General features: G+C 48.1%; 1 protein-coding gene across 1 annotated transcript; it reads right to left on the minus strand.

The window, feature by feature from the left end:
* Positions 1-1,712: 1,712 nt before the first annotated feature.
* On the minus strand, positions 1,713-14,192 carry NOTUM (notum, palmitoleoyl-protein carboxylesterase). Its single transcript, XM_075014449.1, has 11 exons — positions 13,724-14,192; positions 12,370-12,422; positions 11,847-11,942; positions 8,593-8,653; positions 7,528-7,586; positions 5,533-5,635; positions 4,801-4,992; positions 4,252-4,352; positions 4,016-4,163; positions 3,412-3,459; positions 1,713-3,316 (listed from the first exon to the last, which is right to left on the minus strand). Exons 1-11 carry the CDS (start codon positions 14,050-14,052, stop codon positions 3,010-3,012), a joined length of 1,497 nt encoding a protein of 498 aa, XP_074870550.1. The 5' UTR covers positions 14,053-14,192; the 3' UTR covers positions 1,713-3,009.
* Between the last annotated feature and the right edge of the window lie 8,627 nt (positions 14,193-22,819).

Genomic DNA, 22,819 nt, shown 5'->3' on the forward strand with positions numbered 1-22,819 from the left:
ACAATACATTTTGGCGTCTTTTCACCAGGGTTGGTCTTTCATCTAAAGGTGGATTATATTTGATTTAACTGATGAAAATGTTAATAACATTTCTGCAGCAATTTCAGAGTGATGATGTAGAGAGAAAGAAAGAGAAAAACGTACAAACAATCCTCACCCAACTTTTTTAGGCACTGCCAGAAATGAATAGCTGAAGAGTGAAATTTGCCCTAAACATGGTCCTTGGTATAAGCCAGCGTGTACAGCGCGTGCACTAAGTAAGTATGCAGAAATAGCAGGCCCATACCAGGGAGGCTTATGAGTGATGGGAAAGCACCCCATGATGGGCCACCCCACCCTTCCTCCCTCTGCCCCAACCCTCCCCTGGCTAGGGATTTCTGGGGCAAGGGGTAGGCAGGAAGCAGCAGCTGCAAGGATCAGTGCCCTGCAGTCTCCCTCGCTCTCCTGCACTCACCTGGTACAGCTCTGGTGCTGCCTGCTGATCCCTGCTGGGCAGCTGGAGGCCTCCCACCACCTGCAAAGAAGCCTGGCTCAGCAGGCTGTGAGGCCAAGGTGGAGCACCACGTGGTGAGTGCTGGGGGGAGAGGGAGGTTATGGGGAGGTAATCTGTAGCTTCTACTACCATCCACCAGCCAGCCCCTGCCCCAGGTAGTCTCCCTGCCCCACTCCCATGCTGACTGTGGAGGGGTCTTCTGGATGAGCTAGAGTGGGGTGTCTTTGGGCTGAGTGGGAGATCAGAGGGGGTGTTTGGGCCAATGCGGGGGGTAGCGGGTTTCAATCAGAGCAAGTTAAGTGCAACTCAAAATCTCACATCCCCTGGCTCAATGCCCCCAGCCCCAGTTCAGCACCCCGCAGCCCCTCTCACCAACCACCCACACCTGGCTCTGGTTCCCCACTCTTCACACATGGCTCTTGCTCAACCCCCTCACACCAGCCCTGCTCACCACCAGAGCACAGCTATGGCTCACCACCCTGGCCCCAGTTCAACCCACTCAGCCCCGCTCACCACCTGCCCCGGCCTTTGTTCAAACCCCACATAGCCCCGCTCACCACCACTGGCCCTGGCTCAACACCTTCGCCCCTGTTCGTCACCTGAACGCATCCCCAGCTCAACCTGCCCCCACCTTGGTTCAACTCCCCTGCCAGCCCCACTCACCACCCGAGCATGGTTCTGTCTCACTACCCCTGTGCAAGGCTCTAGCTCAACACCCTGCCCCGGTTCAACTGCCCCCCACCCCTCCGCATGGCTCTGGCTCAGCACCAACCCCAGCAGCCCTAACATACCCCAGGCTTAACCCTCCTGCCCCAACCCACCACCAGGCTTAACCCTCCCCAACTGTCCCCACAACCCCACACTTGCCTTGCATAAGGAGCTCCAGGTACTCCTGCTGCTTCCCCAGCTGCAGAACTTGGGTTGCACTGGGGAAAAAAAAAATAAAAAACCCACCCGACTTACGTGAAATTCAAATAACGCGAGAGCACATGCGACAGCAGCCCTCACATAACTCGAGGGACTACTGTATTTTACCTCTGTATTTGGCACCAGTGTGACCACTGCTGGAATACTGTGTCCATTTCTGGTGTCTACTGTTAAAGGAGGATGTGAGTAAACTGGAGGGAGTTCAGAGGAGAGCCAAAGAATGTTTAAAGGATTAGAAAACAGGGCTTATAGCGATAGACAGACAAACAGTTAAGGAATGACTTGATTAGTCAATAAATAGAAGTATTTAATAAGGGGCTCATCAGTACACCAGAGAAAGGTACAATATGATCCAGCGACTGGAAGTTGAAGCTAGACAAATACAGAGTAAAATGAAGTAAAATTTTATCAGTGAGAGTAGTTAACTCTTGGAACAACTTACCCAGTGTCAAGGTGGATTCTCCTTCAGTGACAATATTTAAATCAGAATGGAATTTTTTTTTCTAAAAGCTCTGCTCTAGGAATGATTTTGTAGAAGTTCTGTGGCCCATGTCCTATAGAAAGTCAGACTAGATGATCAGAGTATGCCCTTCTGGCCTCAGAAGTTATCTAAGAGAGTGCAGATTTTTAAACACTTGATAGTTGAAACTACTTGAGTTTCAATTCTGCACATGGTTTGGAATTGTGAAATATTAATAATGGGATGGTGGATTCTGAGTCCACAGCTCTGTACGAAGACTATGCATTACATCTTATCCATTCAAGAAATAAACATACTACAAGGGAAACGTTGGACTCTAATAATATTATAATAATGCCGATACTGCCCTCTCTCACATACATGTGATCAGAAGAAAACCCCATTCCCAGGAGCAGTATTTACAACTTTACAAAGCCACGTGAGCTTTTCTCCAAGTCGCTCTTATAAATAGCATTTACATATTAAAATAAATATGCTCACATTGCCATAGAGCAGGTTTTTTTCATTATTTAAAAAATATATGTTACAAAACAATATCATTAATTTTATATTTCTTGCTTACTTTTTTAAAAAATAATAAAAAGTCATTTTATAAAATAATACAAAAGTAAATTGAATATGAGTGTCCATTTCTAGCACATGTCCTTTTATGATACATCATGGGATGCTGACCTCCAGGAAGTCATGTAATTCTTCACTTCCAATTGGACAAAAAATCCAGTGCTTTATTCATCATATGTTGTAAGTCTGTGATGCGAAACATTCTCAGCAAGGGTAAGAGTCCTTTTAGCTCTTGGAAAGGGTTCTCAATTCTGGTGTTTATGCGGCTCCCTGCTTCAGGCCACCTTGTGTAACACAGGAAGAGATTCTGAATGGTCAAGACTGGGCCCTGAAGTTTAGAGGTAATGAGTTTCAGTCAAATGGTGTAAGCAAGAATCTGTTCATTTTCTTGACACGTGCTAAGTGTGCACATTTGTGCATGTGCAGGAGTGCGCGTAAGTGTGAGCGTGCACCTCTGCGTGAGAATGGAGTTAAGTCAGAGTTGGGAGAAGCTTAGAGGCTCCCCCATCCTTGTCTGATCATTGTGCCCCTTCTTGGAGAACCCTTTCTAGCTACCACTGCTCAACATCCCCAAAAGTTTACTGGGCTCCAGGCCCTGTTGTTGTGCCATCTTCTGAACATCAAAACCCATGTGCATGAGGAACTGGATCACATTCATCTCCTGCCCTGTAAACTGGTCCCGGATGGTAGGACATGAGGGGTTACAGTGGGGCCAGGGACAGCTGTCTATCAGATGGACTGGGCAACCCTTCAAAGGGGTTTTCCCGTTTTTGTTGGTTTCATGCAGGCTGCGGTCCCAGCAGTGTAGGGCACGGGGTAATGAGGTTCCTTTCACCTGGATGTCTGTCCAGTGACTGCAAAATCAAACAGTACAATTTGTATCAGTAGTACCATATTCCCTTCCTTGCTAACCCATGACATTTCATAGACTGTGAAGAGAGACACTTACTTGCGTGTAATGATCTCATGAGACAAACAGGCTGGAGCGAAGCTAGCACTGAAAGGAAAGAAACACAGATCGCATATGGTGAGAAGGCAAAAAGATGACTCGTCTCACAGATAATTTTTCCCCCAGTCATGGAACTGGCTAGAAGTTCTGCTGTCCCCTGGATGATGCTTGGATACCACAGTGCTAAGCATGATATAAGAATCTGAATAGACTAGAATAGGGTAGCATTTTTAGAAAGTTGAACATTTCAATAACATATTGGTTGGGTGCATTTATAGGAGCTTATGAGTGCTACAGTGGTTGCCATGAATAGCTGACCTAGCATGAAGCTGCTAAGACATGCAGAAAATTTCATATCATCCTTTCATTTGCTGTCAGGGTATTCTATGATCAGTGCCTCTTAAAAATACCCCTATGGAACTCTGTTCCTGCCTCATTTTTTAGGTATGTCAAAATAATGTTTCCTGATGCAAATTTGTTGTACCGATACAAAATAAATCACACTGGTATCCGGAGAGCCACTGTGAACCTCCCACAGGCCAGCTTATGCAGGACTTTTCTTAGGAACAAAAAGCACTGCAGCTTTTCCTATTGCAATACTCACGTCACATCCTTCAAAGTGTTTCTTAGCTCCCGGCCCAGATTCTGAATGTAGAGCCACTGTCCCTCCTGGACAGGCTGTCCAGTTAGGTGCACATTATCTACAGTCAGTTGTGCCTCATCAAAGAGCCACTGTACCACAAAGACTGGACCTAAAGGGAAAAACAATTGAAGAGTCTTCATCAGGTTAGCATCAGTAATGAAGGGACGGCCTAGGTAGGCCTTTCGTTTTGCACTTACATCGAAGAGTGGGATAAATTTTATATCCAAAAAAGCAATTCCATTCTTCTCCCTCTTTAAACTGCAGTTTACAGCGTTCAGGAACAATGCCATTCCAATATCTGAAAGATATGGAAAGGGTGGAGGTAGTGCCATAATGCCACTCAGTCTCATTCTGTTGGGAGTATCTCCTGTTCCCATCTCCCGATGGGAAAAGTCCTAGGGCATGGCACCTTCCCTAAAACAACTAGATATTCCTTTTTATTAAGCGGTAGAGAGATGGCAATTTCAATTTATTAATAGCACCATTCTTTCTTGTGTCTGACAGGTCACATCAATGTATTGTTAGTACAGTATCTGCAGTGTCACACAGTCTCATTAACATGCCTCTGAATGATGGTGTTCTTTAGAAGTAGAAGCTCATTAACAAAGGGAGAGGTATGCAAAAGATACTTTGCATAAATACAAAACGGATACAAAAAAGACAAAAAGAATGTCAGAGCCCTGCCTCAGGATTTCTCCTTATCCTTAGCTCTTGGGGAAGGGTAGTTTAGAATATTTTTATTGTACCTGATTCCTCTCCTAATAGCTTCTGTTGGGGCACAGGTTATGGTATCAATACAGTCAGTTCTCCGGTACTGTTTGTTATCCAAGAACCAGCCAGAATCTGCCAGCCCTCGGACCTGAATCCCTTGATAGCCCATCTCCTCCAGCTGCTCTGCTACTCGGTCCACATTCAGAAGCACCCCAGTTCCCCCAGCACTGCAATGACAAGACCAGTAATTCAGTTACAGACCTGACACAGTTGCAGCTATGATACATACTGCTTTCATAGTTTTGATGCATTGACAACTTATTGCCTCATTTCATAAATATTGGGAAATTAAAGCAGCAATAATTAGTTCAATAACCAAAGGCCACCCATTTCATTTTCCTCTTTCTGGCACAGCTCTTTCCTGTTATTTGCAGAGCTTTGGCCTGAAACTTAGAGAAAAGTTTTCCATGTTTCTATTATTGTCTAATTTTCTTTCCCCATAAATAAATTGCTTTAAACCAAGAGCTGAGATTTTCATATAACCAGTATTTCTACATCCTTCTCTAGTGCAGATCTTACAGGAAGAGACTGAGTATCTGCCCAAGCTTTCCCCTGTCTATGCTTCTGCCTCACATCTCATAACACCACCCGCAGGCAGTATGAAGGAACCGATTATCCAAGGGCTCCCGTAACACAGTGCTCCACTGCAGTTGCTCTTTCATATTCTCTCTCTCTCCAGTGAAGGACAATCTTATGCGGACACTCACCTACTTCCTGCCAGCAGCAGTACCTTTGCATTACTAAGGCCTCTTCCCACCAACTCCTTTACTACTTCTTGTATTATGAGGGCTCCCATGAAGGCATATTCATCTGGAAAAGAGAGTGCACCATTAACAGCACCATCAAAAGGGAGACATCTGAATTGAAATTTATTCTCAAGTTCAACACTTTACGGCTTGGTCTCAGTAAAGACAGTAATTACCTTACGCATTACAAGGTCTGTGTCCCCATCTTTGATATTCGTAGTGACCTCAGGCCACTCACTTAATAGACACTTGAAGCAAGTAATTTTCTTCCCCCGCTTTGCCCCCGTCCCATCTAGCTGACTCGTCAGTTTTTAATTCATTTTTTCTTTCTATTAAATTCTCATCGTACCAGTTTACATTTAACAGAATTTCCAGATCTGAAGAAGTGGGTCTGTCCTATGCAAGCTCATCACCTAATAAATTATTTTGTTGGTCTTTAATGTGCTACAAAACTGCTTTTTTTTTTTTTGTTTCATCAATAAGACTGTTAGGTGTAGGCTTCCCTCACACATATACACTCCAGAGTTGTCAGGATCCTGAAAGCTGAGCAGGTGTTTGCGGTGAAGAAAATTTATCAGGTGAAGCCTCTATACAGTTATGTTTACAAATTGTAAACTTAGAAAATGTTAGTCCATATGAAAGTAAGAGCGAGCCAGGCAGATGCTAAGGATCTTCCCTACCACAGGGTTTCCCTGGCTTGATCCTTGGTAGTTCCAGTCATGAAATCAAGCTGATAGGATTCAAAGGAGGTAAGAAACTAGACAGAAAAATAATTGCATCCTCACTGCCACTGCAGTTCACCTGCCTCGAGAGTGAGATACAGTAATTGCTTAACTGTTACAAAGCTACACTGAACAATGGGATAGGAAATGAACAAGTACATTACATCCCATTGAAACTACAAGTGGAATTTAGAAAGGGAGACTATTTCATTGTCTGACTTTGAATCTTGCCAGGACACCAGAGCTAACACTGTGGTTCTTGCAAAAACTGTCCTGGGCACCCATAAGCATATCAGAATTTCAGTTTCACATGTCAGTGGAAAGATGACATAGCCAGCCGCACAATGCTTGAAAGTAGGGCATTGGTTCAAGCACTGATTCAGAGGAAAGCAAGTGTCCCTCTGAATCACTGGTATTACTTCATGCAGCACCTTTGGTTTGATGGTCCTCACACCGGGCCACATGAGGAATAACTTTGCTGAAGTTAATAGAGATTCATCTGTGTAAATGCGAGAATAAACCTCCTTGGGTCTTCTGTAGTGATTCTCACATCCAAGTACTAATCCTGGTTATCTTTTAGGACTCAGGATATCCTGAGGAGGCATGATTCATATACAGCATTTTAAGGATCTTTAATTTTATTTTTATAAGAAAATGCCCATATTTGTGTGTCAAAGAAACATCACAATGTTGCGCTGTTGTCACAGTAATATTGTTTTGATTCAAAACAAGCATCATCAGTAAGCAACACAATATTATTATGCACAGGTTTCTGTCTTGCAGGCCAAACTGCAAACATCTCCTGTCCAACAAGGGGTGGGGTTCACATGTATCTGGGACAAGAATGAGACAGAATTCATTACACTTATAACTCAGGTCATCCATAGGAGAAGACACATTACAAATCATGGTGCCCCAGCCATTCCATTTAATTTGTAGTGTATGCAGGGTGGGGCAGGCTAATCTAAAAAGAAAAGCTGTTTCAAGAACTCCACATGCATCCTGCAAGCATTAAGTATGTATATGGGAAATTGCTGCATGCTGGGGCTTTGAACCATGTCCCTGCAAGATGTGATGAGGGGAAAGGGATATTTTATCTGGAGGTGACTTGTTATTCCTCCTCACTTCTCAGCAGGAAAAAGCAATTCTGTCCTACATATAATTTCAGAGAAATCAAGCCACGTCCTCTAATGTGTGATGATTGTCTGGCAGCCAGCACATCAATAGCACTTACTTTTTTCAGATTTGGATGAGGCACCACTCCAAACATCACTGGAGCAATAGGGGATGAAACTGCAACAGATGAGAATTTTATGAGCATTGATGTTCCCTTGACATGCAGAGTGCTGAGGCTGGGGTCAAGGAACTGGAAGAAAATCCTGCAGAGATTTGAAGGGAGCAGTTTTTTGTTCAATGAGATGCTTATATCATCCCCTTGAATACTCAGAGGAGGAATTAACTCAAGTGGCAGTCAGTTACAGTTGCAATTTTTTCCTTCTGGATGTTAGCCTTTTCACTGAAATCTTTTTATTGATCTAATTAAGAGGCATTGTGCTCTAGTGGACAGAGCACAAATCTAAATTCTAATCCTGGCTTTTCCACTGACTTGGGTGGTGTTAGGTAAATCATTTCCTTTGTGCTTCAACTGATCTCTGTAAAATGGGGCAAACTGACCTACCCTATGTAATTGTTATTAACTGTCTCTGTGGAAATGGAATTATCTTCCCATCACTTAGCTTTTTGTCTCCAGCTACTATGATAGAGAAACGATCACCCATCTCTGCTTTTCTTCCCTTTGTGCAGCACGACAATCCAGAGAGCCTTTGCATAAGCACATGCAAGCCATCCTCCCCATCCTGTGTCTCCCCCTGAACAGAAGTAACGATCCAATGCTCACTGAGAACTGTTGGGCACATCACAACCACAGAGCCTAACAGGGCATTTCCCAATTTTATTCCTTTGGGGATTTCCTCTGGAATCTCCACAGTTTCTCTTGACATTCGTCGTTAGACCGACCCATGCCTTCAGGTGAATTGGACACAGATTATTCTGGACCTTAGCTAAACCCGTAGTGGGAAAAGTGAAATGGTAGACAGTGTGAACAATCCTTTTACCATGGATTCATTATGCTGTCTGCCTTTGTAGCATTCCCTGACCTTGCTGTCCTGGGGAGCACTAAACCATGCTTGTGTGGTCCACTTCCCCTTTTTACTCTGTCTGGGGTATTATCCCTTTCCCTTCCTCTCATGGCACCTCTTTATACATCATTTTTGGAATATAAATTTGTGCCCCTCCTTACACCATGTTTGCATTCCACCAGTGAGGATTTTCTTCTGGCTGTGATGACAGGATCCCAGTTCCTGCAGGTGGATGAAAAGAAATAAGAAATACATAAATAACGTTTTCAGATTTTAAAGCAGTATGAATGAAACTGGTGTGGGGGCTCTGGCCATACAGAAGGGAACATATACTTGGAAAGCCATTGGTGAAGTGGGAAGAAAGGAGAAATGTGTCTGTGCCTGCACCAGTGTGGATGTGATTTTCATCCTTCGATTTACATCATAGGTGAACCCCAGAACTTTAAGAAGTCATATTACCTCTCACGATGAAGGGGTGCTGCGACTCTTACATAAAAATTCATTCTCCCAGAAACTCCTAAATTCTGAGATGTGAATTCTAGTACTAGCAATTATGGGATTCGTGTGAACGAAAGAAAGACCTACATGTTCAATCAGCCCTTGACATAAACAGTGCAAGGGATGGTAGAGGCCCTACAGTCCTGTGCTGACCCAGTAACTCTGTGGTTCACAGACATGTGAGGATCCATGACATTATTCCACCTTCTAAGAAGTATTAAAAGAAAATAAAAATTCATTAAATGCTTCCCTAAGCTTTCATCTTCTCAAAGGCAATTGCAGTACAGTAGAAGCTTAGAGCTGTGAACACCAGAGTGACAAACTAACCAGTCAACCACACAGCTCATTTGGAACTGGAAATATGCAGTCTGGCAGTAGCAGAGACAAAAAATAAAAGCAAATACAATACAATACAGTGTTAAACTATTAAAAATAAGGGGAAAGGAACTTTTTTTTGCATAGTAAAGTTTCAAATCTGTATTAAGTCAATGTTTAGTTACAAACTTCTGAAAAAACTACGACATTTTGTTCAGAGTTACAAACATCCTCCATTTCTTTGGTTTTCATAATTCTGAGGTTCCACTGTGCAAGATAAAGGAACACTCTGCAGTAATGAATGGGAAGGAAGGTGTGACCACCACAAGGCCACATGGGAAGGCTGGTGAGGCCCAGAAGCTTATTCTGGTTTCCATCTGCTGCAGTTTTGTTTTCCAATCTATAAGGCCAACTCCTGTCTGAGACAGATAAAACAATCCAAATGAATCACCTAAGGGAGAGGGTGTGTTCCCGTGTGAAGGCCCAAACTACAGTAAATCAATTTCTCCTGGAAATATTATACAAAAATTATATCAGACCCTGTTTTGATGACTACCCCTTTAAGAACAAGAGATGAAACACTGGAGTCCAAAGGTTCCAGTGAGGCTGGTCAAAGAAGTCGGAGAGACAGATTTTGGCCCCCACTATGATTCATTAATATCATTCCAGTGATGTAATGGGACCTCAGTGGCCCTGATGGGATTCCCTCCAAGGCAAGAGCAGCATAGAGCTGATGTGGACAGCCTTTCATCATTCTCCTGAACCTCTCCCAAAGCAGAGTCATGCCAGGGAGAGAACTAGTTGATGCCCTGCGGGCTGGATAGGGAGCAGCCAACGTGCAAAGTACTCCAGTTATTTCCATCTGCAGCTATGTCAGCTATGCAGAACTGCCATAAATGGAAACGCCCCCTAGGACAAACCCACTTATGCTGGAGGTTAAGACAGGCTACCTTATAGAAGCTCAGAATTAGGGAAGTAAAAATATGATGTTTATAGCCACCTTTGCTCCCCACCTTCTGTGCTGTGACTTCAGAAATGTGCAGCACGAAATTTGGCCCAGGAGGAGGGCGTTATGAAGCTCAGCAGCGAAAAAAGGAAATAGGGGAAGGAAGGTGGTAATCTATATTTCTCTTTGACCACTGGCACAGGGTAAAGCAGCACATCAGGTGCTCTAATGATGCAGCAGAATCAAGGAAATAGTGATATATTGGTCCCTCTATTGCCCTGAAAGGAGCATGGGCACAGAGAAAAGTGGAGCCTAGATTGACTAAATAAGAACATGTACCATTAAACATGACTTTTCAAAACAGATTCTGTTACTGGACAGAATAGCTGACTAAGGCTCAGATCTTTCAACAACAGGGGAAGGGTCCCAGAGAGAAGAAATCTGCGTGAACATCTTGCAGAGATTTCTCTCACTTCATTCCACTTGGGGTGAGGAGTCATGACAGCGTTTTTCCTCAGCTTGATGTGATCCCTTGGGATCTGCAGGAAGCCAGAGCTGTGCAGATGGTGGCACTGTCCTTCTCCACTGACAAGTATCAGAGAGGGAGCCGTGTTAGTCTGTAGCTTCGAGAACAACCAGACGTCCTGTGGCACCTCATAGACTCACAGACATTTTGGAGCAGGTGCGTTCGTGGGCACAGATGCGCTTCGTCAGATGCAAGATGATGTTGCAAGATGCAACATCTCCACTGACAGTAGCTCCTTGGCACATTAAGAATCTTCTTACCATGTGGTCCCTCTGCAACAGGTCCCTCTGGCTGGGACCTCAGAGGAAGACGGAAGGGAGATACCCTTCCCCAGACTGGTGGAGGGAGGAAAGGATGAGGTGTACCATCTATTCCACCCACCCCGTGTAGATCTTGGACTACATTTTGAAAGGCCCATCTCCCATGTGGTCCTGAAGGGCAATACATAATTCAGTGATATTTCTTCATCTGGGTTGTGTGTACAGATTGAACCTCTCTAATCCGGAACTCTCTTGTCAAGTAATATCTGTAATCCGGCATGATTTCAGGTAGCCGGATGACCACTTAGCAGGGGTGTGGCCAAGTCTCCTGTGGACCCACAAAGTTTGTTTACAGCCACCAGTCCTGGCTCTTGGTGTTCTGTACTGTTTTGTAACTGTAATTTACCCTTAAATGTCTGCTAAGAGCCCAGTAAGCAGTGAGAGTGTTGGTAATGTGCTAGACAAAATATTGACCTCCTGTGGTCTGGCAAATTTTCTTGTCTGGGACTGGTCAGGTCCCGAGGGTGCCAGACAGGAGACGTTCCACCTGTAGCAGTAAGGAGTGCAGAACTAGAGGGGGTTCAGGGAAGGATGACATCTCTGCACTTGTACTTGCACATGTATGTGTTTTCATGTTTCATGTTAATGGAAGTGCACATGCATGTACAAGCAAACGCACTGATGTGACCACTACATATATGAATGGGAACAACTACCTGGAAGTGCCAGTGCATTTGTGAGGAACTCGGCTACACTACACTATGAAATCTGTAAATCCCCTGACCCTCTTTTTTCTTTTGTTATTACGTGTAGAAGGTAGTTAGATGTGATGCATAATGATTTTTCCATCTCTTGCGCAGAAAGACTTACCAATTTTGGTAATGGGCCACTCCTTGGAACTCATCAACCTCCTCATTGTATCATAGCGGGTGTCACAATTTTCTTTGTTAAAGCAATACCATCCCCCTGAAGCATGAGAAAAAAAAAAACACCCATCAGTTCCATACTGTCATTTTGTTCACAGAAGGACTGGCAAAGTAGCAGAGACCTGTGGTGTACAATAAAATATGAGATTCCCAAGCTGAGATGAATGGTGCTAGCAGTGGGTAAACAAAATGGCAGAAAGAAATAGCTGATTGAAGCAACTTTAATTAGGATCATGTGTGTAGTTAGGATGCCAAGAAATCTACTAATTTTTCAGACAGCAGCGGCATATGAAAAAATGAGTAGATGGAAAGATGGAGTCAATGGTTATGCAGAAGGCAGCCAGCACCCACACATTCTGCATGGCTTTTGAAGAGAGTAAATGGATAGCTCTCCCCTTACCCACACCTCTTCATTTACAAAAGAGGCTAAAAAGCTTGAGCTTAAACAAACAGTAACCCAAGCTCACCTTCCAGGAATAGCAGCCACCTTCTACTGCCTTTTGATTCTTTGAGGTAGTAGCTAAAGGAAAAGCAGAAAGTAGCATTAAATTCATTAGGCAGACTGACTAGCTTAACCACAAGCTCTTTGATACACCAACTCATTATAATATCAAGAGGGTTACATAAAATATTTGGTTAAAGAACAAGCGAAAGAAACAGGAAGGCTGTCAGTCTGATCAAAGGGCCTTCCCGGAGATCCTGAGCCAGGGAATTTGGCTTTTATCTCTCTCCAAAATAAATGCATTAAACAAATTCCTAGAATTCCTAAGAATTTCCAGGCAGGAAAGAGTTATTCCACCTGTTGCTTGCTGTGTTTTTAGTAATGGCCACAAGGTGGAAGCAGAGTTTGATGGCTACTGAAATTGTCCTGAAAATGTCCTAATACTTCCTTTAAATTCACATAAAGTATGAATAGGAGAGGGCCAGCAATTATAATGATGATAATATATAATAATAATTGGAATTTCTCTGGTTTCTCCCATTAGAGGATCTGAAGTTACTTTATCAGGTGGGTAAGAATTATTATCCCCCCGCCTTACACACAGAGATGAAGAACAGGGAAAAATAGTATCAAAACAAAAAAGCAGTAAAGTAGCACTTTAAAGACTAACAAAGTAATTTATTAGGTGAGCTTTCGTGGGACAGAACCACTTATACTGGCTCCCTAAATTAGCTACACATCATGCTAGTGAGGCTAAAAATAAAAGAAGGGCGAGGATGAGGGTGAGTGATGATGCAGTAGGAGCAAAGAACTAGTAAAATAACCTCAGTCAGACTTCTCTCTTAGGACTCTGTTCCCCTATCATTTTGTTCACCCGTGCCTATGAACCAATTTGACTGCCTTTGGATATGTCCCTAAAGGCTTCGAATTCTAATAGATTTTGGAAAACTACTGACTGATTAAGTTCAAATGAAGGATGCTGACCGTCTCTTGGCCACCCAACAGTCTTCAGGGTTGGAAAGCAAAGCCCAGAGCCTGCTGGAATGCCAGGGATGAGAATGAAGGATGGGAGACCAGCATGGAAGAGATGGAGGAAGGGAAAGGGATGGCAATTAAAGAAGCAGAGAGACATATGGGGTGGGTCACTCGTGAAGAACTCTGGGGACAGTTCTTCAGCCACAGAGCCCTCGGAGGGCTACTGACCAGACTCGTGGAGCCCTGGGAAGAGGTGAAAGGGTCCATCTAGTGCTGTAGAATGGAGGGGCCAGGAGCTCGGGCTGCACTGGGGCTGGTCGGGAACAGGCTCACCCGAGGGCCAATAGGGGCAGGGGAGGCTCAAGCTGGTTGCGTCAAGGGAAGGACCCCAGCGCCTCACTCACCCGGCGGGGCTGCCATCGTTGCAGGTGACCGAGCTATTGTGCAGGAGGTGGAGGCGCAACTCGTGGTGCAGGTTTTGAGCCGAGCAGGGGTAGAGTGACTGCGCCAGGCTCTTGATCTGAGCCATGAAACTGTCCATGTTGCCTTCCACGGCGGTGAAGTCCAGGGGGAAGCTCTCCACCGGCTGCCCGGTCGCCTCGCTCCGCTCTCGGGTTGCCGCCGCAGCCACAGGCTGCTGCCCTCGCCGTCTCCAGTTCTTCCTGCCCTCGCCTCCAGGACCCCAGTGCAGCAGGCCCAGGAGCAGCAGCACTTGCACGGTCCCTCTGCCCATGGCGACCCGCAGCCGCCTGCGGGGGAAGGAGCAGAGTAGTCGGGTGCACGGTGGGGCGCTGCCCCCTGCTCCGCTCGTCGGCACACTGCGGGGGGCTCCGGGTCCCGGAGGAGCTAGTCCCAGGGGGCGGCCAGTGCTTTGCGGGCTCTGTCCCTCCGCGCTGGCGGGGGCTGGGGTCGGGGTCGGGGTCGCTGACCCGGGCCTGCTCCAGCTGGTCCCCGGGCAGCGCAGGATGTGGTGGATCCGCTCAGTCCCGCTCCAATAAGCCCAGAGGGCAGCGCCCAGGCGTAATTAGCTGGGGCCGGCGGCTGGCGCCCGGGCTCTGCGGCGGGGCTCGGGGGCGCTCGGCTTTTCTTGGCGCACGGACTCGCCTTCCCGTCCCAAGCCACACGCATGACAGAGGGGCACGGAGAGCCCGCCGAGGGCCCCGGCGCCGCGTGGGGCAGCCGCCGGCCAGCCCCCGCCCTGCCCTGCCCTGCCCTCCCCTCCGCCCCTTGGGACCCAGGCGGGGGAGACGGGGGGGATTCGCTGCTTCCCTGCCAGGAGATGCGGCCTTTGCTCCACCGGCTCCCACCCGCCGGGCCGGGCCGGGCCGGGCGCTGCGGGGCCAGCGGCGGCTCCCGAGCCCGGGCGCCGGGCAGGCCTTTGAAGTGCCGGCTCCCGCCGCCCGGCCCGGCCCGGCCGGCGGGCTCGTTTGCGCGGGCAGGACGCGTCCAGGCAGCGACTTACCTCCTGGCCGCGGCGGGGCTCGCTGCGTGGGGCTGCGCGCTCCCGCCCCAGCCCGGCGAGCCGCCTCGCGGCCTGGGACATTTCCACTGGCTGCTTCCCGATCGGCTCCTGCCCCCTGCCGGGGCGCCTCTGTGTCCCCGGCCCGCCGCAGGGCTCGGCTCTGCCCCCTTCCCGCGGCTCTCCGGCCCGCGCCGCTCGGCCCTGCTCCTCCCACTCCGGCACTGCGCGCCCGGGCGCGTGGGGCAGCCCGAGCCCCTTTCCGCAGCCGACGGAGTCCCCGGATCGGGCTGTTCGGGGTGAGTCCGCAACAAAGGCCTGAGCAGAGGGGGCTGCAGGGGGCTCCCGCCGGGGCTCGCTGGGCGACGTGCAGAGCAGCATGAGGTCACCGCGGCAGATCCGGGAGCCCCCGGCCCCCGCTCAGCTGCCTGTGCGCACGTGCCCTGCCTGGGCTTTGGGCGACCGCCGGCTCCGGAGCGTACACCAGGCCCGGACCCGGTTCTGTCTCCGGTGCACGAGCAGCGCCCCAGAGTGCTGTACGAAGTGCGATCCGTAAGGATCACAGGCGTGTGCCTGGAGCCTCTCTCACCGGGGATGGCGACTACTCCGTCCTGTTAGAGCTTGGAGAACTAGAGGCGAACGCACTTGGTGAAGGTTGAAATGAGACTCAGGACAAGTGCTTCTGGTTTTCAAGGATGTGGGAATGGCCTTTGGTAGCCTCCCAGTCAGTCCCTCTGTGTGTGCTCTCTATGAGGCTGTTAAACTCCCCAGGGACTAGGTGTGCAGACCAGTTACTTTGGTGATTTTGGAGTTTTGGAAAAGCTCTCCATGTCCATCTGTGTGAGGTTGAATCCCCCCTCCAAGGATGATCACTACATCTTTAATTGCAGATGAGGGTGGCTCCTTTATCACACAATGGCACCCTGCTCCCAATTTTTTTCACACAGTACACAACTGAACCTTTTCATGCGTGCTCCTGCCCCAAACAACGAACAAAAACAAACAACCTTCCTTGCTGCCCCAGCCCCAGTTGGCTCCCCTGTGAGGGCGTACACTGCACCACCCCTACTTGGAAGCAGGTTGCGGAAGCAGAGTGCAGGGGCTATGGGAAGTGGGACAAGGACAGACAGGGCCTAGAGCGGGGGAATTCTGGGGGAGGAGTTAGCCCTATGGCAGCATTGAGAAGGAGCAGAGCTGGCCATTGCCCTGCCCACACGTTTGGCCCCATGCTCCCGTGATGGAAGTCATGGAGACAAAATTAAGTGAGTGGCAGTACAGCCTGGCATATGAGCCTTGCACCTCCACTCATGTTTAACTCTGCAGCCCCCACTTATCTCAGAATGATACCAGAGCAGGCAGAGGAGTGGCCAGTGCTACTGGTTTTTGCTGCTGCTGAGGTCACCAATGCCACACCAGTGCTTCCCTTTTGGGGGGCTTGCCCAGCGCTTGTGTCTGGGAGCCCCTGCCAATGTGTAGGGCTGCAAGCACCACTGAGTTATCCCTGAAATTTGGTGCCTACTTGAAACTCTCTAGCCTACAGCATCAACATCCCGCTCCAGCTGTGATTTTAGTCAGAGCTCTCTGGGCTCATTGACTCCCTTTGAAGTCTTCTTGGCATAGTCCCCAGCTTACTCAAAAGCAAAGCAGCTAGCTCCAGGCAGACCAAAGTGTCTGGAAAAGAGTCAGTGTAAATGATTGGCCTAGCCCCCAAAATTAAGAAGTGCCAGCAGGAGAATTTGCGTGGCTGGGCAGTCAGGAGGGGTATGTCTTGAGTTGGGATCTGAGATCAGTGAAGCTACTCATGTGAGACAAAGATTTAGCATATAGAGGGTACAGTTGAATTCTAACATTGTACATATACATACAGAAAGAAATTAAAAAACACCCAAATCAAACCCGCAACTTTCTTCCTGGAGGTGCCAGTCATGGCTCCATTATTAAGGATGAGTTCTAACAAGTCATGACTAATGTAGAAAAAGTAGATAAAGAAGTGCTGTTTACTCCATATAACACAAGAACTAGAAGCCATCAAAGGAAATTAATAGGCAGCAAGTTTAAACAAACAAAAGGAAGTATTTCTTCAAGAAATGCACATTCAACCTGTGGGACTCCTTGCCAGAGGGTGTTGATAAACATCTGTTAGGGATGATCTAAATCTAAATGGTACTTTGTCCTGCCCTGAGTGCATGGGACTGGACTCCATGACTCTCAAGGTCCCCTTCAGTTCTATTATTCTGTAATTTGAAGAGTGAAATACCTGCAAGCTGCATGGAAACTTTTTAAAAACACCATAGTAGAGTCTCAAACTAGACGCATACTCATAATTAAAAAGAAAAAAAAAAGAGAACCAAAAAGTAATTATGGATAAAATGATTAAAGGAAGTAGAGAGACAAAAGACAACAAAAAGTCCTTTAAAAAGTGGAAATCAAATCCTAAAACAAAAAATAGAAAGGAGCCTAAACTCTGGCAGGTTAAGTGTAAAAGTATAATTACGCAAGGCAAAAAGTAGGAAGAAAAATTAGCAGAAGACATCCTTGCGATTGTTTGTTTTAATTTATGCTTTACAAGCCACCTCATTTTTGTGTAGTTCCCCTTTTTGAAGTTAAATACTACTGTGGTGGGTTTCTTTCTTATTTCTCTTCCAACAGGGACATTACATTTAATTACATTATGCTTGCTATTATTGAGCAATTCATCTATGTTCATCCCTTGGACTAGATCCCATGTGCCACTTAGGGCTAACTATAGAATTGCCTCTTCCCTTGTGTGTACCAGAGCCAGCTCTTCCAAGAATCAGTCATAATAGTGTCTAGAAATAGTAACAGAGAGGAAGCCGTGCTAGTCTATACACTATCAAAACAAAAAGCAGTCAAGTAGCACTTTAAAGACTAGCAAAAAGGTTTATTAGGTGAGCTTTCGTGAGACAGACCCACTTCTTCAGACCATAGCCAGACCAGAACAGACTGGGTACGGTCTGAAGAAGTGGGTCTGTCCCACAAAAGCTCACCTAATAAACCTTTTTGCTAGTCTTTAAAGTGCTACTTGACTGCTTTTTGTTTTGATAGTGTCTAGAAATGTTATCTTTGCATTCTGTTCTGAAGTGACGTGTTCTAGATAGATATGGGGATAGCTGAAATCCTCCATTACTATTGTATCAGAGGGGTAGCCGTGTTAGTCTGTATCTTCAAAAACAAGAAGAAATGCTGTGGCACCCCATAGACTAACAGATATTTTGGAGCATAAGCTTTTGTGGGCAAAGACCTGCTTCGTCAGATGCATCCATTACTATTGTGTTCTTTGTTTTCATACCCTCTCTAATCTCCTCAGCATTTCACAATTACTGTGATCATCCTGGTCAAGAAGTCAGTAGTATATTCTTGTTGCTATACTGAGGTTGTTCAAACGTGCCATTTGTATCTGTAGAGATTCTATTGTATTGTTTGATTAATTTAATATTTTACTATTATTTGACTATTTATTTCATGAATAATAACACTGCCATACCAGCACTACCATCTCTGTCATTCCTATATATTTTGTACCCGAGTATTACTATGTCCCATTGATTCCACCAATTTTCTGTGATACCACTTTGATCAATGTGGTCATTTAATACCAGGAATTTGAGTTCACTCACCCTGGTACTTAGGCTTTTTGTATTTCTGTAACAGCACTTATAAAATGTCTCATCATTTAATTGTTGCCTTCATGTCATGTTATTCAATGGTACTTTTATTTCATATGACTTTTCTCATCCTACTGTACTTTATCAGCCACTGTCCTCTCCTCTTTACTAGGATATAGAGTACCCACTTCAATGGGATGTCTGTCTGAACTGTGTGTTCCTCCTCACCTGTTGGCTTTCCTCCAGCCCATAGTTTAAAGACTCCACTGTGAACAAAAGAATGCAGCAGAAATGTAGCACTTTAAAAACTAACAACATGATTTATTTGGTGATGAGCTTTTGCGGGACAGACCCACTTCTTCAGAGCCTCTGTGAATGTACACTTAATTCTGAATTTCCTGGGTTTGTAATGCTTGGTTTGGGGATAGTTATAACACACCTACAATGTGTTTTACCCTTACATTACTCCCATGTATTCTCCACCCTAACTCCACCCTAAACTATATTTCTTTGGTCTGGGAATATTTTATGAACGTTAGTTTTCTTTTTGGTTATTATTTAGATTGTGGTAGTGCCCATGGCATGTTCACCATTTTCCAAATGCTTAGAGACTCAATGTGTTCTGAAGAGCTCCTGATCCGATAAGACAGAGATACATGAAAGGAGGGTGCAAGGGATACAGTGTTACTTACTACCAAAGGGGTCATACTGATGCTCAGGACATGTGGCTTATTAGCCACAGGTTTGTCTGGACTTTTCTTAGTTAGGCACACTAAATTCCCCTCCCTTCAACTTTCAATTTTCTTTCCCAGCAATCTTCGACTTCAGCTCCAGTGCACTGTTTTCATAACACTTCCAGTTAGCAGTTAGTAAGCCACAAAGACTTTTTGTAACTTTTGGGTTTAGTGGAAAGGTGGATGCCATTTCCATTTAGTTCTCATTTAAGTTTAATCAGTCTTGTGATACGTTATATATTAGTAGTCAGGGTTTTAGCATTCCATTAGGTATATGGTAGTATCCAGGGCTTGTCACTTTAACATTACCATTATGGCTAATGAGTGAAGCTTTGCCTGGAGGAAGCTAGCTCCCTGTCCCATCTCTTCTTCCCCAGGCTCTCCCCTTCCTTATTTGCTGTATCCCTTCATTCTTCCATACCTCCCTCCCCAAAAAGCTCCCACAGCTTCGCTCTTCTGTTCCTCTCCCTGCAAAGTCCTTGCTGCCTTCCTCCTTCCCTCACTCTTCTCCCGGGAGGTCCCATGCACAGGCTAGGAGAGGACCTTCTAGGGGAGGGGAGCGGAGAAGAGGAGGGAAGCAATGAGTGTCAGGGACCTTTGGGGAAGGGTGATGGAGTGCAGGAGGGCTGGGACTCTGCCAGGCAGCAGCAGGCACTGACCTCTCAAGAAAGCTGTGGAGCAGGGATCATAGAATCATAGGGCTGGAAGGAACCTCAGGAGGTCATGTAGTCCGGCCCCCTGCTTCAATCAGGATCAACCCCCACTAAGTCATCCCAGCCAGGACCTTGTCCAGCCGGGATTTAAAAACCTCAAGGGATGGAGAATCCACCATCTCTCTAGGCAACACATTCCCATGCTTCACCACCCACCCAGTGAAGTAGTTTTTCCTAATATCTAACCTACACCTCTCCCTCTTCAACTTCAGACCATTAGTCCTTGTTCTGCCATCTGACACCACTGAGAACAGTTTCTCACCCTCCTCTTTAGAGGTCCCTGTGACGGAGTGGGGGGAGTGCAAATGCGAGACTCAGGCTGGATGTAAGAGACAAGCAGAACAGCTCCCAGTGGCTAGGGATGACCCTGGGGCTACAACTGGCAGGTAACACCTCTGCCCTGAACAAAGAGGAGGGAGGAGCCGAGCTGGTTTTTTGAATCGGGGGCAGCAGTTAGAGGCTAGGGGAAGAGAGAGGGAAGGCAGCCAGCCTGAGGAGGGAGGAAAGCTACACCCCAGAGGGGCACCCCTCGGGGTCTTCTCCCCAGGATGGGTTGGAAGGACTGTCTCTGACTGCTGTACTGACACTTCTGTGAGAAACTGGGCATCTGTTGCCTAATAAACCTCCTGTTGTACCTGCTAAGTGAGAGTCACTCCTGCCAGCGGACGGGGTGCAGTGCAGGGGGACCCCTGAACCCCATCACACTGGTGTCAGAAGTGGGATGCACTGCACCCACGGATGAGCTCCCAGCAGTGGCTGACTGAGCGCAAGGGAAGGAAGGAGCCTCACAAGAGCCAGAGGTGGAACAGAGCAATTCCTGCAGCTGCTGCTGGTGAGTGGATACCCCAGGAGATGGTGGGGAGCTGGATTATACCCGACTCCTGAAGGCAGAGCTAGCGGGGCTGTGCAGAGAGAGGGGCCTGACCACGGGAAAGGCGACCAAGGCCCAGCTGATTGCCCAGCTGGAAGAGAATGACCAATCCAGGGGGCCAGAGCCTGTCCCGGCAGGAAGTGGCCGGTCACCCTCGGGAAGCGTTTCGGATTCTCCGACAGGAGCGGGGACTCGACGCCGTCAGACACACACGGTGCCCGACAGGTCGCACTCAGCTAGCGGTAGTCCATCGCGGGCAGAGTCCCCTGCCGCAGAGCTGCGATGGCTGGAGCTCGAGATGAGATTAAAGGAACTGGAGCACCAGGAACAGGAAAGAGAGCATGAGCACGAGCGCCAGGAATGGGAAAGAGAGCGTGAGCACGAGCACCAGCTACAAAAGCGAGAGCGGGAGGAGAGAGAGCGAGAGCGGGAGCATGAGCGGCCCATGGTGGAGGCGAGACGGCAAGAGGCCCCAGCTGCGGTAAGTGGGGAGAGGGCCAGACGGCTCGGGGTGGCCAGTCACTTGGAGATGCGCGTACTGGGCCAGTGTCAGGACCCAGGGGACATGGATGAGTTCCTTACCGCCTTTGAGCGAGCCTGTGAGTTGCACAGCTGAGTGGCTCCGGCACCTCACCCCCTTGCTGGGCCAGAAGGCTGCAGCAGTGCTCAGCCAGCTGGAGGGGCTGCAGCCTGGGGACTATGAACGGGTCAAACAGGCCCTGCTGCATAAGTTCGGGCTGACTCCAGAGATGTACAAGAAGAAGTTCGAGGAAGCGCAGAAGAGGCCAGAGGAAACCTATGTAGATACGACCTCCCGCCTGAGGCAATACTACCGGAAGTGGGTGTTCGGGATGGGAGCCCAGTCCGTAGAGGACCTGATCGAGCTGGCGGTCCTGGAACGATTCTATGAGATGTGCTCACCTGACCTGAGGGTGTGGCTCGTGGACCGGAGGCCTGGGGATTCACACAATGCAGGGAAACTGGCAGATGACTTCACAAACAGCCGGGCCATGTTTGAAAGTGAGCCCCACAAAGAGAGGGAGTCCCGGAGAGAGAGGGAGTCCCGGAGAGACCGAGAATCTCAGAGAGACCGGTTCCTGACCGTACGACAGAGGGGACCACCTCTTGGGCAAGTCCAGGAAAGAGGGGCCAGCCACCCACCCCCCAGAGAGCCAAGCAGAGCCTGGATGGAGCAGCCGGCCTGAGGGACACAACAAGACCCAGGCTGTTATCGCTGTGGGCGAAAGGGGCATAGAGCAGCCCAGTGCCCCAAGCTCCCAGACAGGTTGAGCAGGCCTGGGGGTCATGGAGTCAGGTGGGTGGAGTCCCAGAAGTCAGAGGGGCTGGCAGCCAAGGCGGGTGGCACTGACAGTGGGCACTTGGATTGGGCCGAGTCCGCCCCACAGACCAGCTCCTCAGGGGGACCAAATGCTCAGAGGTCAGTTTACAGAGTGGGGGTGGCACTGCCTCTGCGGAGCAAGTGTCTCACACCCCTCGAGGTAGACGGGAGAAAGGTCACGGGGTTCTGGGACACAGGTGCTGACGTGACGCTGGCCCAACCCGGGGTGGTGGCACCAGGCCGCATGATACCCAATTCCAATCTGATGGTAACAGGAATTGACGGGACCCCTTTCAAGGTGCCCATGGCGAGGGTGCACCTGAAATGGGGGGACAAGGAAGGCCCCAAGGAGGTGGGCGTGCACAGCCATTTGCCGGCGGATGTACTGATGGGGGGTGACCTAGAGAACTGGCCAGGTGAACGCCCTCATGCCCTGGTCCTGACCCATAGCCAAAGAAAACGAGGGGTGCATTCCCCAGATTCCGGGGTACAGGCCCAGCCAAAGCCACAGGAGCCACAGGGGCCAACCCTGAGAGAAAGGGGACCCCCAAAACCCAGATCTCACAGGCCAGGGTGCTGGAGCCAGGCAGGGATGGGGAAGTAGCTTCTGCCCCTGCCCCAGCGGAAGAGTTCCAGGCAGAGCAGCAGAGAGACCCCTCCTTGCAGAAGCTGAAGGAACTGGCCCGTCTCAGCCCAGCTCCACAGCTGGGGGAGGGCTGCAGGGAGAGATTCCTGTGGGAAAAGGGATTCCTGTACCG

Source organism: Carettochelys insculpta, chromosome 20, assembly GCF_033958435.1.
Source record: "Carettochelys insculpta isolate YL-2023 chromosome 20, ASM3395843v1, whole genome shotgun sequence".
Taxonomy (NCBI): Eukaryota; Metazoa; Chordata; order Testudines; family Carettochelyidae; genus Carettochelys; species Carettochelys insculpta.

What these genes read in the sequence shown, in the direction of transcription:
- NOTUM (XM_075014449.1), bottom strand. Translation starts at nt 14,052, where the DNA reads ATGGGCAGAGGGACCGTGCAAGTGCTGCTGCTCCTGGGCCTGCTGCAC. An exon ending in CTGCTGCTGGCAGGAAGTAG is followed by an intron (nt 4,993 to 5,532) that starts GTGAGTGTCCGC and finishes TTGTCATTGCAG; the next exon opens with TGCTGGGGGAACTGGGGTGC. An exon ending in AATTTATCCCACTCTTCGAT is followed by an intron (nt 4,164 to 4,251) that starts GTAAGTGCAAAA and finishes TTTTCCCTTTAG; the next exon opens with GTCCAGTCTTTGTGGTACAG.